Source organism: Lynx rufus, unplaced genomic scaffold (genome assembly GCF_022079265.1).
Source record: "Lynx rufus isolate CCGP_SWC_20201006 ecotype Redwood Valley unplaced genomic scaffold, mLynRuf1.p SCAF_6, whole genome shotgun sequence".
Classification (NCBI taxonomy): domain Eukaryota; kingdom Metazoa; phylum Chordata; class Mammalia; order Carnivora; family Felidae; genus Lynx; species Lynx rufus.
The window spans coordinates 30631514-30649894 of NW_025814878.1; the positions used below are offsets into that span (position 1 = coordinate 30631514).

The 18381-nt window shown below is 34.0% G+C and overlaps 1 protein-coding gene across 1 annotated transcript in view; it reads left to right on the plus strand.

Annotated features, from left to right (window-relative positions):
- Window positions 1–15847, plus strand: part of PTPRK (protein tyrosine phosphatase receptor type K) — a 396010-nt gene extending 380163 nt beyond the window's left edge. Inside the window, exons 12-18 of the mRNA XM_047102318.1 lie at window positions 3573–3711; window positions 4741–4782; window positions 6787–6816; window positions 11669–11829; window positions 12936–12971; window positions 14923–14934; window positions 15789–15847. Coding sequence (XP_046958274.1) covers window positions 3573–3711; window positions 4741–4782; window positions 6787–6816; window positions 11669–11829; window positions 12936–12971; window positions 14923–14934; window positions 15789–15847 — 479 coding nt within the window. The remainder of the gene's footprint in view (window positions 1–3572; window positions 3712–4740; window positions 4783–6786; window positions 6817–11668; window positions 11830–12935; window positions 12972–14922; window positions 14935–15788) is intronic.
- The last annotated feature ends 2534 nt before the right edge of the window (window positions 15848–18381 follow it).

The following is an 18381-nucleotide window of genomic DNA, read 5'->3' on the forward strand; positions in this document are numbered from 1 at the left end:
GCAAAGGAAAGCATTTCTGAAAAAGGTGTTCCACATTGCCTTTGTGTATGTGCATAAATTATAAACAGGGCTCAGGGGTGTAGTCACTCTAATAGCTTTTTGCTCTCTTTGAAGAAAATAGAAAATGCTCACTTTGGGGTTACTGCTGTGTTTCCATTAATGAATCTTCTAAGCTTGAATGATTTTAAATAGGATATTTATGTTCCTTGGTTCTAAGGCCAAGAACTTAGAAAACTATGTGTGATTAAAGTATCTAAAGTAATAAATTTATGCAGACATTTAATAAAAAATATTGTTAGTAGTAATAATAATAATAAATGTCACCGCTAAAGACTTTAAGGAGGATTCACAGTCAAGGGAAAATAGCCACCAAATCATATGTTCCTGGAGAATTTGATTAGCCTTCTATACTCAGGTTTAATAATGATGTTGAAGCATTGGTGAACAAGTCTGCACAAGAGTTGTAATCATGACAGACAAGCACCCTTGCTTCATCTAAATGAATGAACTTGGTGGGGTTTTTTATAACTGCTTGGGAAAAATTAATTGGAGTCCAGCATTTAACAAAGACATGTCTGTAGACTATGACTTTAAAGTAGTAACACTGTTTTACATAATAAGTTATAAAAGTTTCACTACTTTGCACCCTGAATACACTTGCAAAGTTAGCAGCATCTTTGGTCAGAAATGTACTTTTAGATTTGGCTTTTTGTTTCTGGAAATATGTTTAAGTTAATTCATCAGCAAATCTACATTATTTAATAAGACTCTTAAAAAACTCTTCAGTCTCTGAATTTGAAATTATTTACCACTCACCTTTATGTCATTTTTATTATTTAATTACTAAACCCAGCTAGTGTTAAGGCTGACTGTTCATACTTCATGATCATAGTTTATATTTGCACCTGTGTATCTTCTGAAGGTTGTCTGGCGGGCTTAGCAGTTCTGAAGATTTTTATGAAATATATACTACTTACGGCATGATATCTGTAGAAAAGTATCCCATAATAATATGTGTTTTGTCAAATTAAAATAGTGTATTAAATATATATTTAACTCATGGAACAGGAACTGATCTTTCAAGGGTTTCAAAAACATTTAATTCTGTGAGATAGGTCAGATCACAAAGCAATCATTATCGTTACCCTCTGAAAGCCAAGTGTAACCTAGAACCTATAAAGAGCAAGCATTAATTACTGAATAATGATGATATGTTGCATGCACTAAAGTCTTTTCTAGGGATTTCTACATCAAACATTCTGTCTGTTTGAAGCAGGAACTTTTCAGTGCCATTGAGAATTACAAACAGGATATATTCTCTTTAGTTTTATATCCAACTTTGAAATATATGCCACCTGATTTCATATACACTGCTATGTATGTACCTCTAAGATTCTTCTCGGGAAAGAAGAGGTATCCAGTATATTTAATATGTACTTTGATGACTTGAACTATAATGTGTAGTTTGAAATGTGGTAAGCATTGAACTGCTTCTATGCATAATTAATGAGATTGGAAATTTCCTGAAGCCTGGATACATGAAAGTGTCAAGTCAAAAAGGAAAACTCCCTTGCTTTCCAGAAGAAACAACCTGAAGGCTTGCCTTTCCTACTTGAGAATAATAGTTATCAAATACTGGTCTATAGGGAAGTTTTATTGTACCCAATTGAAATAAGATAAATTAAGACAGTTATAGGGAATTGTTTTACAAAATTAACTTTCTCTAACACTTTTCTTCAAACTATGTTTTCTACTGGTTTTACTTTAACTTACCATTTTATGAAATGACATTGATGTCAGATATGTTAGTTCTCTTTAATTTCCTACTTGGAAAAATTCACAATTAGCAGCCTTTTATCTGTCTCTTTTGGGGAGGAACTGTGGCTGGTTGAGAATCTGGATCAGATATTTAGATGCAGAACCCGGAGCAAAAGCGCAGGGAGGGGTGCAGAAGCCAGCACAGAAACGCTAAAGAAGGAAGAATTGAAATATAGACATATACCTAATGTTAAAAAAGGAATTTGTAAATTATCCATTGGAAAGATAAGAGGTTAGTGGTGCCTGGGTGGCTCAGTTGGTTGAGCGTCCGGCTTCGGCTCAGGTCATGATCTAGCGGTTTGTGAGTTTGTTCTGTGAGTTCGAGCCCCGTGTGGGGATCTTTGCTGACAGCTCGGAGCCTGGAGCCTGCTTCGGATTCTCTCTCCCTCTCTCACTGCCCCTCCCCTGCTCACACTCTGTCTTTCTCTCTCTCTCAAAACTAAATAAATATTTAAAAAATATATATGAGGTTAGGTTTAGGGGCTCATTTGTTCATTCAGCCACGGTCTCCTCATACTGTGGTGGATGCTTTAAGGCAATTTCCCAAATGTGCCTAATCCTACAAGTCAGCCATACTCCTGATACACAGATGCTTAGCAGGAGGGGCCCTGGATCTGGAAACATTGAGAAATGCTGTTTTAGAAGATAAATGTGTTAGATTTTGTCACTGTGCTTATGCCATTTATAATCTATCCTTATCTCTCTAAGCCTCAGTTTTAGTATCTGCAAAATGTAAGTTTTCGAGGTTAATAAGGTGAAAATATCTTCAGAGGGTTAATGGAGCTTGTAAGTTGACTAAGGTGTATATACCTTTTTCAGTGCTTATTTTTATTCTTGAGAGAGATGGAAAAAGAGCCCACGTGAGCAGGGGGAGGGGCAGAGAGAGGGAGACAGAGAGAATCCCAAGCAGGCTCCACACTGTCAGTGCAGAGCCCAACATGGGGCTTGATATCATGAACTGTGAGACAATGACCTGAGCCAAAATCAAGAGTCAGACTCTCAACCGACTGAGCCACCCAGGAGCCCCAGGTGTATACTTTTGACTGTGTGTATATGGGCTTTGAGAAAGAGGGAAAGTTAGAGGATACAAAGAATTTTTAAATAAGAATAATAAAACAACTTTATCTTTTCAAAGTTCTGTTTCCCAAGTTTATTATCTGGGTTTTATTTTTAAAGAGAATATGAAATATTCCTTGATGTATTTGTTTTTCTTTTCTTGCAAACCACGTATTCCTTTCAAATCTTATATATCAAATCATAAACTGACACTTCTTCTACCCGTTAGACGAAGCATTATTTAACCCAATCCCTTGTGGCCCAGACAAGTGCAACTGACAGGTGCCAAACACAGCACCATGCTCTTGAGTTCAGAAGTGTTTGCTGAATGAGCCAGCAAACAAATGAATCCCTAAATCTGACCCCATCTCTTTGCATGTACTATTGGCTAAAAATCTTGGCGTCTGACTTTTAAGGACATTTGGAGAAAAAATAGTACCATTCCCTTTGATAATTATTGCTAGGTTTTGTTTTATTTTCATGTGTTAACAAAACCCCTATTCAGGAGGCTTTCCCCTTATCTCGATCCTAAATCCCTTATGCCGTAGTTTAGCACGCTTCTGTATTTATATATCCAGGTTATTTTTATTCAAAGAAAATAAACAAGTTGTCTTTTTGTAGCAATTTTTGGCCAGCACTAATTTTCATCTCTGGGATAATTAGCTGCTTTCAGTAACTTATTTTTTAAATTCATTTAGCAGCAGCAACAGAAGAACCAGAAGTGATTCCAGACCCAGCCAAGCAGACAGACAGAGTGGTGAAAATAGCAGGAATTAGTGCTGGAATTCTGGTGTTCATCCTCCTCCTCCTAGTTGTCATACTCATTGTAAAAAAAAGGTAAGAACTGATTTTGTTCTGTCCCATTCACCTACCGTTTATGTCACTAGCTTTCAAATACTTTTTTATTTCCTTAAGCTCTTTTAAAATAGAGCAAACAAGAAGATGAATTGAATTTTGACCATGTTGCCAGCATCTGAGTCTATTTCTCCTGCTTGTTAAAATAAATTCTTATTGGTTCTTTGCAGTTTAATTTTGCACTTAAACGTATCCTTCTTGTCAAGTTAACTTTGAAATTAATGTATGGATTTAAATTTCTCAAATGCAGAGACATTTGAGATAGTCATTTACCTTATATTTTGAAATCTTATTTGCTAAGAATGGGAAAAGCATTTATTATGATACTTGAGTTATGGTCTGAATTATTTTGTACTCTTACTCTGTTTTTCTAAGTGTTGGCTACAAGTAATATATGAGAAGAATCTAAACATTATTTTGTGAAATTGTATATTAAATATTCACTGACTAAATATTTCAGCACTTTAGTATGAAGAGTCTTTTTTTTTTAATTGAGCATTGGTCTTTTATACAATATCAACCAATATCGCCATCTTCTGGAATTATATGAAGATATTAAGACCTACTGGAATTTAAACTGAGCTCTGTTCGGGAGATTAAAGTATACTCCTGCTGAAAAACATTTCAAAGTATACAGTCTTTACAATTTGACCTTCTTTCCATTCTATAAAATGTCATTGTCTGTAAGGCATTGTCTTAGAAACTGATACAACTCTCATGTCTTTCCAATCATATGTTTCAGATAATACTTCAATTTGGGAGGACTTGTAAACAAGTCTTTACATGCAGAGTACAGTCCTAAAGTAGTTTTGTGTATAGAAGTGCTTGCAATTTATGAATTATATTGAGTATTAAATGATACTGCTTACATTACATTAAATCATAGACTATTCGGATTGTTTTGTACTCAAAATAAATCATTAACAATATAGATAAGACTCATACTACATGTTTAATCGTTCCATCAGAGTTTATTTTAATGTATTGCCTCTTTACAATTATCCCCTGGAGATATATATGTTGGAGAAGACACAGCTGCATTAGAAACATTAGGTATGCATTATAGTGTTTTGTGTTAAATTAGCTCCATACGTGCTTTCCCTAACAGTGCTTTCTCTTTTTGCTGTTGTCTACCTCTGTGGTTGGAGAATACATCATATTTGAGACAGGAATACTTAAGTATTTCAGTAATACAAATTTGCCAATCAAGACCAATAAAATGACTGATTGTAACCTTCAGATCTTATGTCTCTATTTAGTTTAAATTTAACTAAACTGTTTTGGAGAGTTAACTAAACTGTTTAGAGAGTTAACTAAACTCTGCTTCAGGATTGCAACTATTCCGGTCCCTTCGGATCAGAAATGAGAGCATGAAATTGGCCTCTGATTATGTCCTCACTCAGTTAGAATTGGGTTAAACTTACTGGTTTTATTTGTTATTATTCAACACTTATTTGTTATTGTAGCCTTCCTTATCCATGGCCCTCTGTTTCACAAATTACAACAACAATAAAAAAAATTGAAACATACATTTCTTAAAGTATACCAAAATAACCTCTAAGCACGATTATACTTGTGTGGGTAAAATGCTCTGACAACTGTCTAAAATTGCATAATGTAACAAATTCTTTTTCTGGTTCATATTTTAAATGGATGGCCTCTCTATTAAAATGCTTAATGTTTGAGTTTTCATAATTATGCATTAATTGATTGTCTTTTGATAGAAAGTATGCCAGGCCTTTTGTTTCTCTTCCTCACCACTACCTTCACGACTAGGAAAAGTGCAACTTTATAGATAGACCAAGTTCCGTATTTAGATCTATTTCCTTCTGATAAATATCATAACTAAATTACTTGAATCCCTTATCTAAGCAACTTTGTAATGACTTTCACTCATCTGTAGTGTGTCTCACATGTATCATGTATGATTTAATCACAAATATGTTTCTTACACATACACATAGATTTTATAACAGTATTGCATAGCATCAAAGCTTAATCAATTCTAGTATATAATGTTTCCCTTTTAATACACAAATTTATAATAAAATAATGGAAAAGCAACTATTTTTAGTCTTTTATGATCTTTATTTTTATGGGAAATTAAGTTTCTCAAGACTTTATCCCTCACTGGGAATAATCTACATAGGTATATTTCTCATGTTGAAAAAAAAAAAAGTTCTATGTATTTTTGGGTTTTGTGTAAAGATATGGTTTGGAATTTAATTTAGTAAAATTCTACAGCTGAGGGTATATATAAAGTAAGTTTTTAGGCTAAGAAAAGGGATAGTGCATCTTTCAAAACGCAATGTCATTTTTTTTTAAACGCTGTTGAATTATTTCCAAATGTATGCCATTTTTTCCATTGGTTTTGTATTATATTTTAAATGTGCAGCATGAACACATTATTAATTCCCAACATAAACTTGAAATTATGTTTCAATACAGTAAATGTTTGTGTATGATATCGTGATCACATACATCTACTGTGGAAATATCTTTGTGTATATATAGTGTATGGGGCATATGTATATTCACATAATATATGTATGTACCTCTGTACCATTAAGATATAATCACTTGTTTAGAAATCTAGATGTCACTCTGCATATATTCTATATGAACCTAATAGATATTTACATTTTGTATCTCAAGAAAACTAGTCAAATTAGTGTACAAGTTCTATACACAGCTATTCCATCTATCATGGCTTTTCAATGGTAATGGATAATAGTATGCTTAACTGCATGTTGAAATACACAATCCATTTAATTTAAATTTTTTCTGGCAGCAAGAGAAATATCAGCATGCTATTTTTTCCAAATTATGTATTTTAAATTTTATTTTCTATTGCTTATCTGTCTAATTGCATGGCAAAAAAAATTATCTAACAAATGCATGAGCAAATGGAAATGCAAACCAAAAAAAAAACATGACTTTTATTTTATTTTATTTTATTTTTTAACGCACATTTTTCTGCTTTATTGAATGTGACAGAGTCACGCTTTTCATTCACCATTGCTTCTCTTTTTCCACTGTCTGTGATTTGCTTGCCAGGAGGAGCTACTATTCTTACTCCTACTACCTGTAAGTAGAAAATGGGTGATATACAACTTTACCTGTGTTAAAGATGCAGTATCCCTTTTCAAAAAAAAAACAAGAACAAAACAATTTTAACTGTTTGTGATTTGGGTGATATTTTCTGGACTCTAAAACTATAAAGTTTATCCATTAACTTATTTTGTTAATCTTTTTAAAAAGGGATATTGTATTTCTGTATGTTCAGCTACTTTTATTTATAATTTTCCGCTAGTAGCTTTAGACTAAAGCCCAAAACATCATTTATTTACTTAAGTCAAACCTGTATCTTATAAACATGATACCTCATACTGCAAATCAGGTCAGGTCCGACTGTGATAACATCTCTCTCCACATTTCCAGGAATCCAGGATGGGTTATAACTTTCAGAAGACCTTTGATCTGGTCATCTAGGCAAGCAGTATGCTCTTATAAAAACAAATGGATAAAGTGATAATGTTGCAATGACAAAGAAACAAAACATCTTCTTAGAAAAGAAAAATCGAGTTAATTTGTTATAACTTAAACAGGACAATGATTTTGTAAAACCAAGACCAAAAAGAACCCTGTCATCCTACACAAAATATACCAAAGTGTCCATGTATTTCCTTTTTATCTTCCAAACACTTAGCTCAGCAACTGTACTCAAGTATGGAATGTTAGTTTGAGTGAGGACAGAGAATATTTCACTCTATTTCTCTAGTCACCTTCAGTTTATTACCTTAGATGCCAGGGTATTCATCCAATCCGAAGGAATGATGTCAAAAGTATTCTTGGACATTGCCTGATCGACAGTTGATTCACCAACTTTTAAGGCTTAAGAATTGTGATTAAGTATGTTTGGGGGCATTTATCTGACAGTATTTATTTTACTAGATAAATTTAAGTAAGTTTTACGATAAAATTTTTTAAGCGTCTCAGTGACTCTATAACAGAGGTCTGCCAATATTTTAAATATTACAAACGCTTGGCTTCTTATAATCTGCTGAAACAAGCAGGTGTAAACTAACAGTGCTCTTAGTTTATTGTGATGAATCATAATATCCTTGTTAAATCATGTCTGATGAAGCCAAAGGTAATTAACTGTACCATTTCCTACAATTATGGAGCACTTCTCCTCTTTTATAGCCCACCCATATATCCACCTGCAGAAGTTTATGCTGTTGGCTGCTTGGATAATGAAAGTCATTTGCACATCTGTCAAACTCAAGTAGTTGTAAAATGAATTGCTTAACTGTCCTGAAGTGCACTATATTTATATTTATACTTTATATTTATATTTATATTTATATATAAAATGTTGGTTGTTCAGAGGGAGACAAATCATGAAACATAAGAATCAGCAAGTATTTATGAGAATGTCAGTAAGCTTACCATTAACCATTGATGTATCCGTAATGTTAGAATGGGATTGCCTTTTTAGTGGATGGATAACATTTCTGTATGCTAGGCTATCTAGTAGGTTATGGTCCTATTATTACTATAATACTTAAGACAATTGGCCGTATCAATCATAATTTGAAAAATGTCACAGATATATGATTTTAAAAACTGCTTAAACATACCTAATCTAAATCTAAACATATCTAATATAAACATACCCAACCTGAATCAGAGAATTTTTAAATAAAAGCAAATAAATAAATTGGAATACAATTTAAAAGAAAACCAGTTGTGATCTTTAGCTAACATTCATTGGCATCATCATAGTGACTGTCACTCATGATCAAAACCCTTAACTCTAATGTTATTTTTGTTTTGTAATAACCTGAATTAAAGCCTACCTCACAGGGTTGTTGTGAGGGTTAAGGTATAAAGACCAAGTTGAGAATGAATGGCTGGCAGATATTAACAAAGGTCAAATGCCCCCGTAATTTGTCATCTAACAAAGGCTTGTGAATCTGAAAAGTCTTTCATTGCCATGAAAACTTCTGTTGTGCATTTGACAAATTAAGTTTTCTTATTTTTCCTTAATCACAAAATATATATAATTATATGTGTTTTAAACTAAAGCCTCAAAGTTTAAACCTGTCTTTTCTAATTGGTTTGAAGTACCCATCCTCAAATTTTTAACATTATTTTTAATCCACATTTCCAGTTATGTTATTTTTATAAAGTTCAATCTCAAAATTTTTGAGGAATGAATTCATTCTTCTTGCCCAAGAAACAAAGATTGGAAGTTATTTCTTAAATTGTTTTGTTTTTACTGTTTGAAACACTTTTAAGTGGCAAAACGTTTGTGCTATATTCACATTCTTCTTCTCAAATTTGTAACAACTAATGTTTAACTCCTAGAGCCAAGTAGACACTTCTTCATATTATGGTGCACTTTGTAATGTGGAATTTAAAAAAAAAAATGTCAGCAACTGGATATAGTGTGACAGCGTATGCTTTGAAACCAGATTATTCTTCACTGCTTATTAGATATATAACCGTGGGCAAGTTATTTAACTTGTCTGAATCTCAATAAACTCATCTATACAATTAGAATCAGTGGGTTGATCTGAGAATTAATTGAGTTAACAAATGAAAAGTGCCAAGCATATAACAGTCCTATTTCATCCATTCAATAAGTATTTATTGAGTGCCTGCTATGTGCCAGAGACTGCTGTACATGTTAGCAGTAATGGTCCTTCCCTCCGTGGAATACACAGTGGGGAAAAAATTAAAAGGGTATTTGCACTGATACATGATGAGTGTTGTTATAGTCAGAAAACATGGTGTTATAAAAATAACCAAACAGGGAAACCTAACCTGAGACAGGTTGTATTGAGATCAGAGAAGCCTCCCTGATGCAGTGAGACAGAATAGTTTCTTTCTATTCTATTCTATTCTATTCTATTCTATTCTATTCTATTCTATTCTATTCCATTCCATTCTATTCTATTCATTCTATTCTTTCTATTCTATTCTATTCTATTCTATTCTATTCTATTCTATTCTATTCTATTCTATTCTTTTAGAGGTAAAAGAATATTGTAGGTCAAAGAACAAATACCTTATATGGTGGTCTACAGGTAAGTTTGGAAAGTAAAATCTATAGACCAAAATAGGACCTGCTGATGTTTAATTTTCCCTATCCATGGTTTCAAAAAATTGAACCACTTGAGAAAATCAGGAAATTTAACATAAATATTCAGATTCATGACTTGTCTTTGAAAATAATTTTAAAATCAGAAAATTGGGATCAAATGCCAATAATCACTTAGGCAAGTTGCCCCCTAAATGGCTTTCCAGTTCTCCACAGTCCCCACCCTTCCAGACAGCCCTAGCAGCAGCACTCATTTGTACTACCTGTCTAATATCTGTAAGATTTAGCAGGCTTTCTACCCTATAGCCTAGAAAAAGGACAATAGCTCTTTCAATGAATACGTCAAATATCACTAATAAATGATGGTGGTGGTGGTGGTCGTTCTTGTTATGCTTTTGTCATTGTTGTCTTATTACTAGTACTGTCATTACCATTATTAGTACTTCTTTTAAAGAAGTTAACGTCATTTGCATCCTAACGCCTAGTCTATGACTATCTTATTCAGATGTTGGATCTGTTGTATCCATATATTGGGTGTGTTGGGACATATTCTCCGAGGCCAAGTACTATAATCTGGAGGAGCTCTCAAATTGCTACATTAATTTTGTAAAGGAGAAGCCCTTGAACATAAACACAACCATTAAATGAGCCTTTAAAAAGTATTTGTAGTATATTTCCTCTAGCACAGGTACTAATGAGCATGAGAAGAATATGTCCTAGTTAATAACCTAGCTGAGAAAAGGCATTCTTCAAACAACGAAGGAATATTTCCAAGGTACATAAACTGCTGCCATAAATATAATCTGGCTACTACAAGCTTTTAGAGTGCCTTTATTTATATTATATATAAATTGCCTTGTTAATGTGATATAAATGTTTTATATACCTTTAATAGCTTTTTATTGCATGTTTTATGTGTAACATTCACAAAGAACCAGAATGTATTTCACATCCTTGATATATAAGATAAAGATGTCAGTATTTGAGGAACTCAAAAGTCTAACTCCACTGATTTCTAAATCCCCTAAGTCATTTGCCCTGCTGCATTTATAAGACACATCTTCAGTTAATACTCTGCCATGTGCTTCTAAAACACATCTTTAGGATTTGACCATGGCTATGACTCAAGATTATGATCATCTGTATACTATGTCAACATTGTATTTGCCAACCTTTTCTCAGGGCACTTTTCTTACACAGTGTATAATTTTCCCACATGTATGTGTATTTACATTAAATGTAGCAGTGGTTAATTCTACAGTTCTCCCGATTAAGTTTGGATTGATGTTATAAATATGCTACTAAATATGTAAATGCTACACATGTTGCATTTTTACCAAGTAATAAAACAGAGAATGAAGAATGGGATTTCTTTGTCTATTTTAATTGGGGGACTAGAGTAAAATAAACTTAAAAAAATCGTCATGTTATTCCCCAGAAGAACTTCTAAAAGGTGATCAAAAGAATTAATTACCCACGAGGAAAACCAAAACTTGGCTTTATCTTAAATTTTCCTTGAACAGTTCTACTAAGGAAGTATTTATTTGTGGCTTCAATAAAGCATAGTTATAATTAATGACTATTTTAATGATACAAGAAATGAAAGGTTTCAGTTGACCGCTTGAATGTTGAAGTATCCAGATGACAGTATTACAGCTACCAGCAGATGTTGTTTGAATATTAAACCTAATTCCTGAAGTTAGGAAATTTAGAGATTCCAAACTACATCTTTGTCTACTTATCCCTGGATCCTCCTGAACTACTTGCCACTGGTGTCAGCTGGCCTCCAAGCCTCACACTGGGGTTTCCCTTTTGTATTTGCCTTGGCAGCAAGCTTGCTAAAAAACGCAAAGATGTTATGGGCAACACCCGACAGGAGATGACTCACATGGTGAACGCCATGGACCGAAGTTACGCTGATCAGAGCACCCTGCATGCAGAAGACCCGCTTTCCATCACGTTCATGGACCAGCATAATTTCAGTCCAAGATGTAAGTTCTTCATTACAGTTTTCTTAAGTTTATTTATTTATTTCGAGAGAGACAGAGAGAGCAAGCGGGGGGAGGGGCAGCGAGAGAGGGAGAAAGAGATCCCAAGCAGGCTCCGCACTGTCCCCCAACTCACGAACCACGAGATCAAGGCCTGAGCTGAAACCAAGAGTCAGAGGCTTAACCAACTCACCCACCCAGGTGCCCCTCTTCCTTAAAATTTTAGTAAATGATTTTGAAGCTCCTTAAATCACTTCGAATTCAACACATCACCTTTTGAATAGTGAGAAAAAGTACAACAGAAATGGAGGAAGCAGCCAGAAGGAGAGAAAGCGATAAAGAATATTCTGGGAAATGTTCAGCTTGGTGAAAATTTTCAGTAATCACTGGCCCTAAAAACATCCCCCCATGTTCCTTGATCTATATCGCCACCAAATTCATTGCTATAATGCTGTATGAGGCCCTTTGGAATTAATTTTAATCGTCATAGGGCCTTCTTGATCAATTTCATTTTTATTTCACTATAAGATAAATGATAAAGAAGAACATAAGTTAACTTTGCTGAAAATATAGATGTACTGTCTCTCTGACCACTTGATTTAGTAATTAATCTAAAAGGATTTGGAAGCATTTTTGTTCCCCAAACTTTTCTACCTATTGTCTCTGTTCGTACTTTATTAGGAAGCTTGAATTCAGCCGTGTAACTGTACAAACCCACTTATGAACCTGGAGAAAGGATTAAATCTATTTCTTACAGTTAACTGAAAAAAAATATTTGGAATGAATCTGAGATCATTATTTCTCTAAGCACCTTGCACTTGATAGATTTAAATGGGTCCCCCTCCCCATTTTATAATCTTTATAATGTCAAGTTGAATCTTCCTGGCTTTTAAAATCGAACAGAATACTGAACTTTAATTACAGCGGCATCTTTCCTGGTGTTTTGAGATAACCCAAGTTGAAAAAGAGAATTTTACCTTTGCAGGTTACAATAATCAAAGAAAGATGAATAGTTATATTTCTTAAGAAAGCATAAATCCATTTTAAAGGAAAATGTAAAATACAACTTTAGGGCAATATATTCCTTCATGAGCTTTGTTTTCCTACAGTGCCCAATGATCCACTTGTGCCGACTGCTGTGTTAGGTGAGGCCCTAATTCTTTATCATTCCTTCTTGCATGGATCACACATCCTTGCATGAGTTATAGCTCTGTCTACACAGTAATTATCCACAGGGTAGGAAGCAGCTTGATTTTGAAAATTAAGTCCTGATCTTATCAAAGAAAGCAACTGTGGTCAACCCAGTCAGATTTAGTGGATTTCAAATAAGATGCTTTTTAGAAACTATGTATTTTTAAATTCTTGGTTCTGTTAGATTTGGAGCAAAAGTCCAGTGGTTCTCAATATATGACTGATGTATATATATGCAGGTTAGTAGAAAGGTCCCAAATGCACACATCTCAGGAGCCAGTGCTACCTGAATAATTAGTTTATATATAAAAATCTACTTGATGCAGAGATTTTTCTCAATCCCCCTAAGTTTATAGCAACTAAAGAACACATTTCCAAGTGAACATTAAAAATGTGTGCATTCGCTTTAGTTTTGCCTTTATTAAGAATTTATAAATGCAGGTAAAGTTGCTATAATATTCATGTGGAGTTTTGCATTCTATATATGCAGCTTACATGATGTGTTATCCTTCAAGAAATTGAGAATAAGCCAAGGTTTACCACTATACAACATCTAAGACAAGTGATGTTGCTAGTGATGAATAAGGCCTTTGCAAATGTAAAATTAATGTTTAATCAACTGTATATTTAAGAATGGAATGAGTTTCATTTCAATTTGTACTCTGTTCCTTGACTAATTATGCACCCATGATTCATGACCAGCTTGCTTATATGTTAACAATTTCTATATCAGTTTTATCCTAGTGTTTCTAATATTAAAAATTTAACCAAAGAAATATGGAAATTGCCAGATAAATGTATCTTAAAAGCTTCCAATTCTCTCATTAAATATAAAAATTTAAGTTTCTTGCAAGCATAAAACTTTATCTTACGTTTTATGCATGTTTTTATTATCCATGTATTCCACATTTAATTACATTTGTAAAATATTTTGGAACAATACAATTAATTCAGTTAAGTGAAATACACTTCTTTTTTACTAAAATAATTATTATTAAACTTATAATTTTATACTATAAAAAATATGTATTCTAAAAATATCTGAAAGTCAGTGTTCTCTTTCTCTAACTGTACTCCCCTTTTGATGTCCACACCAATAATGGCAGGGAAGTGAACTGGGGAATTCATCCCAAGGGGTAGCCCTATCAAGTAAGGAGGGGCCAGGAACCATGATCATTGGGATGGCACCAAATGCCTCTGAAAATGTCATCTTCTGTTGAGCAAAATGCTGTAGAATGCTGTCACCATCAAATTAATAAGTAAAATTCAGTTAAAATATTAAAAACCCACTGAGGAAAAATTAGTTACCTAAATGTTAAAATTCCATTACAGTAATATTTTAAGAAAATGTTGAATCAGGTCCAAATCATGCTTCTCTTGGGAACTCACAATATGAACCTATGAAAATACCTTATGTCTGTGCTTTCCCATCTGAAAACTTATTCACAGTTTTGTAAGGAGACAATGAAATAATATATGCGAGTTTTACAAACTATAAAGTTTAAAAGATTATTATAGTAATTTGCCCTGTGAAAAGAGATATGTATGTTTAAGGAAGGCTAGAGTTAACATTATAGTCATAAAATCTATTCATATGAACAGTTGTTATGCATTTATTTCAGTTTGAAAGTCAAGCTGTTTTTTTTAAATATTCTTTAAAAGCTAAATCTCATTAATCATATCAGATTTAGAAATGATTTGTTGCATTTTCATCATTCTTGGAATCATGGTATTTACAGTTATTTTACATCCACTTGATTTTGTATTTGTAAAGCAATTTTTGAATATTGCTTCAAATATTGCTTGATATTAATACCTACTTACTGATTTTAAAGGCACTTAGAATCTTTTCATATTGATTCATATTTTTGCTTTTTTGTGTTTTACTGCTTCATTGGGTTAAAGTCCCTATAACCGGTAAGTATATCGCAAAGAATTCTAGAAAGCTTTCCATCAAGGAGATATTTGAAGTTATTTTTCTTAAATGTGTAATAAGGATAATGATTAGAACATGTACTCTCATACCAGTGTCATTATTAGGTGGTGTAATGAGGTGGAAAATGTATTGAGATTAATAATTCATATGTGATTATTTTAATGAATACTGCTCATTGTATTAATGTGTGAAAGCTTAATGCAAAACAAAAGGCACTGTCTATTTCATATTGGACAAATCATGGAAGATTTGGAATATGGGTGACTTCTTCATTTCTCACTGAGCCTGTTATAATTGTAAATATTCCGCTGCCCCAGCAGGTATGATACGAGCTCTGGTACTGCTCCGCACAGCCCAGGCTACCGTATCCCAGCTTGGGTGATTGCATTTTCCCTTTCCAACATTGTCTGTCCTCTTCTCATCCTAAGCTGTATATTCTGTGATAGTGCCCAAATCAGTGGCTTCTGAATTTAATTTTTATGTTAATGTCTATGTTAATCTATTGATTCTAATATTTTAGCAAAGATAGATCAACCGAGTGTAGCCTCATAGGAAGAAGAGGAAACTCATGAATCATGTTTGTTAGCAAATGTTTGTGTGTAGAGGGTGGGCAAAGCCTGGGTTAAGAGAGATTAATTCAGTTGGGTGGTTAGGTCACAAAAGAATCCACCAGGGGTTTTTGGGATTCAATGTGATATTTTTAGAAGTAAATGCAAAAAAAAAAAAAAAAAAAAGGCATTCAGCCTAACAAGGGAAAGTAAAATAAATGCAATCAAACTAAATTGTAGAAGCACACAAATCTGATTGTGGGGTTCTTTTTTTTTCCCTTCTCCAGGAAGAAAAAATGTTTATCATGGGGACAACAATTCATTTTTTGCCATATCCTATTTGTAGAGTTGGTGATAGAACAGGCAAATGTACCAGCCCTTGAAATATGTTTCACTGTTAATTAAATATCGTTCTCTACAGTATGCATTATCATTAAAAACAAAAGTTCCCCTAAGAGTGTACTTTCTCTTCTGTTAATGAATATGGCAGTATAATGCTTTCCAAAGTAACACCCTTAAAACACTTGTTTTTTTTTTGAAAGTGGTAAGTTTAAATGTGATAAATATAAGCATGCTTTTTCTCATTGTAATGATTAGTGCTGTGGTCATTAAAATAATATTTATTCTTCATAGGTATAATGTTCTTGTTCATTTCTTCCTTATGACAAAGAGAGTTAAAAGTTTCATGTTAAGCTAATGACACAATTGGGATGGGGCCTACACTTAAACGTGGGTGGTAAGGGATTCTGTTTATTTTAATTGATTCATTCACCGAAATATTTATTGAATGACTGCTTTGCAGCAGTCAGCAGAAATAAAAAGAAAAATATGACTCTGTCTCTATACTTTAAGCATTCAGAATTTAGTAAAAAAAAAAAAAAAAAGATCAGTAAACAAATGATTGAAATATAGAGTAAGTGAAATGACGTGTACATGAGGAGGCCATGGAAACAAAGAAGGAGCTTTGTAGCTCAGCCTGGATGGGCCAGGGAAGAATTCCACAGGAACTACCTACACATTTTGCCCCAAAGATACACCCTCGTTTCTTTCACATGGTGGGCAGAAAAGTCAAAATATATTTACAATCAAAACAGTAACCATAACAATAAACCAAAAGAGTAGAGACTAAGACTAAATGCACATATAAGCTGGCTAGCAGGCATAGTGGGCCCCAGGGATGATTCTGTAGAATGCTCATGTTTCCCAGTCTGGAGTATACCATCCTAAATAGCCCCAGGTGGTATAGTAGGCCCGCAAGACTAAGGACAGCAGTCCTATGGGGATAGGTTGCTTAGATTGGGTCCATGAGTGAGGTTGGGATCTTGTTGGGAAGGAGTTTGTTCAGTTTACTCAACAATGAAAACACCTCTCCAATTGACAACTTGATCTTCTGGTCCTACCCTATGCTGCTATGACTGCAGATACACGAAAAAGGAAGAACTCAGCCAGATCTCCCACTTAGACTCTCTAAAAGTGGATCAGATGTCTCTACATCTCACAGCATCTGTTATCGTGGTGATATAAGCATAATATGCTCTGACCTCATACCTTGAGCTGATATAAAAGACTTTGTCTGTATAGGGAAGCTGCCCCAGATCTATGCTATATTTCTTTTTCTTCTTCCTGATATCAGAAAAATCTTAAGTTCTTACAATTTTCTTTGCATAGATATGTATTAAACAAGATAACTTTGTCTTTTTTTTAATCTTTTGGAATCTGAAAAATGCCAGATGAGAACCACAGTGCTACAGCTGAGTCCAGTCGTCTTCTAGATGTACCTCGCTACCTCTGTGAGGGGACAGAATCCCCTTACCAGACGGGTCAGCTGCACCCAGCCATCAGGGTTGCCGACTTATTGCAGCACATTAATCTCATGAAGACATCAGACAGCTATGGGTTCAAAGAGGAATACGAGGTGAAAGTTTCAATACTATGTTACATCTTATTTCTAATCATAATAGTGAAATTTAACACTTTTCCTTCCCTTTAACATAACAAGGAGTGGAATACTCTGTAGACTCTCTAATCTTGAGCCCATGAGCATATACTCAAATGTGTATATGGGGAGTGGGCGGAGATGGAATTGAAAGAAAGGGCAATTTCTGGGGATATATCTGAGTCAGAATTCACTTGAAAAATTCTTAAATGTTCGATTCCAGAATTTTATTCTTGCTTTTTAAAAACTACTTTTTAGACCCTATATTTCCCCACTGAAAGATCTGTATAACAGGATACTTTGAATTCCACCATATCATTACAGATTCTGCCATTTGAATGACGTAAGCAGTAGGTCCTTCTCTGCCTCTTTGCGTATTGACCCTCTGTTGAGAAATCTTTGTCCTACTTGTCACTCTTAGTTTTCTTGGTGCATTGTTGGTTGAGAGTGGCTGCGTCGAAAGACAGAGCACTGCAAATCCAGGCAATATTAGGAAGCCAAAAGAAGGATGTGGGAAATTCTTCTTCCAACTTTATTTCCCCTTCCTGCTCAATCCAGAAGACCAGGATTTTTACTGCACAGGAAATGATTTAACCTTAACATCTCAATAAACATAGCAAAAAGGAAAAAGTTCTTTTGCCACTCTTCACTTACTAAGAAGTATCAGTCTGGGGCATAGAAGGAAGTTCCTCCATCACCATATACACATATTTAAAGTGAAAGTATCCAAGCAGTATTTGACCTTGAAAGACCATCCAAAATACACTCAACTTCATGAAGAATCTTCAAAGCTCTGTATTTTATTGACTGATTGCTTGTATACCTGAGTTGTGAATAAAATTAGCTTTGAATTTTGAAAGTTGGTTTTAGACATATACCAGAAACACTTGGCTGTGGCAACAAAATAGTGTAAGGAATTATAATATTCTGCCAGAGCTGGGGTG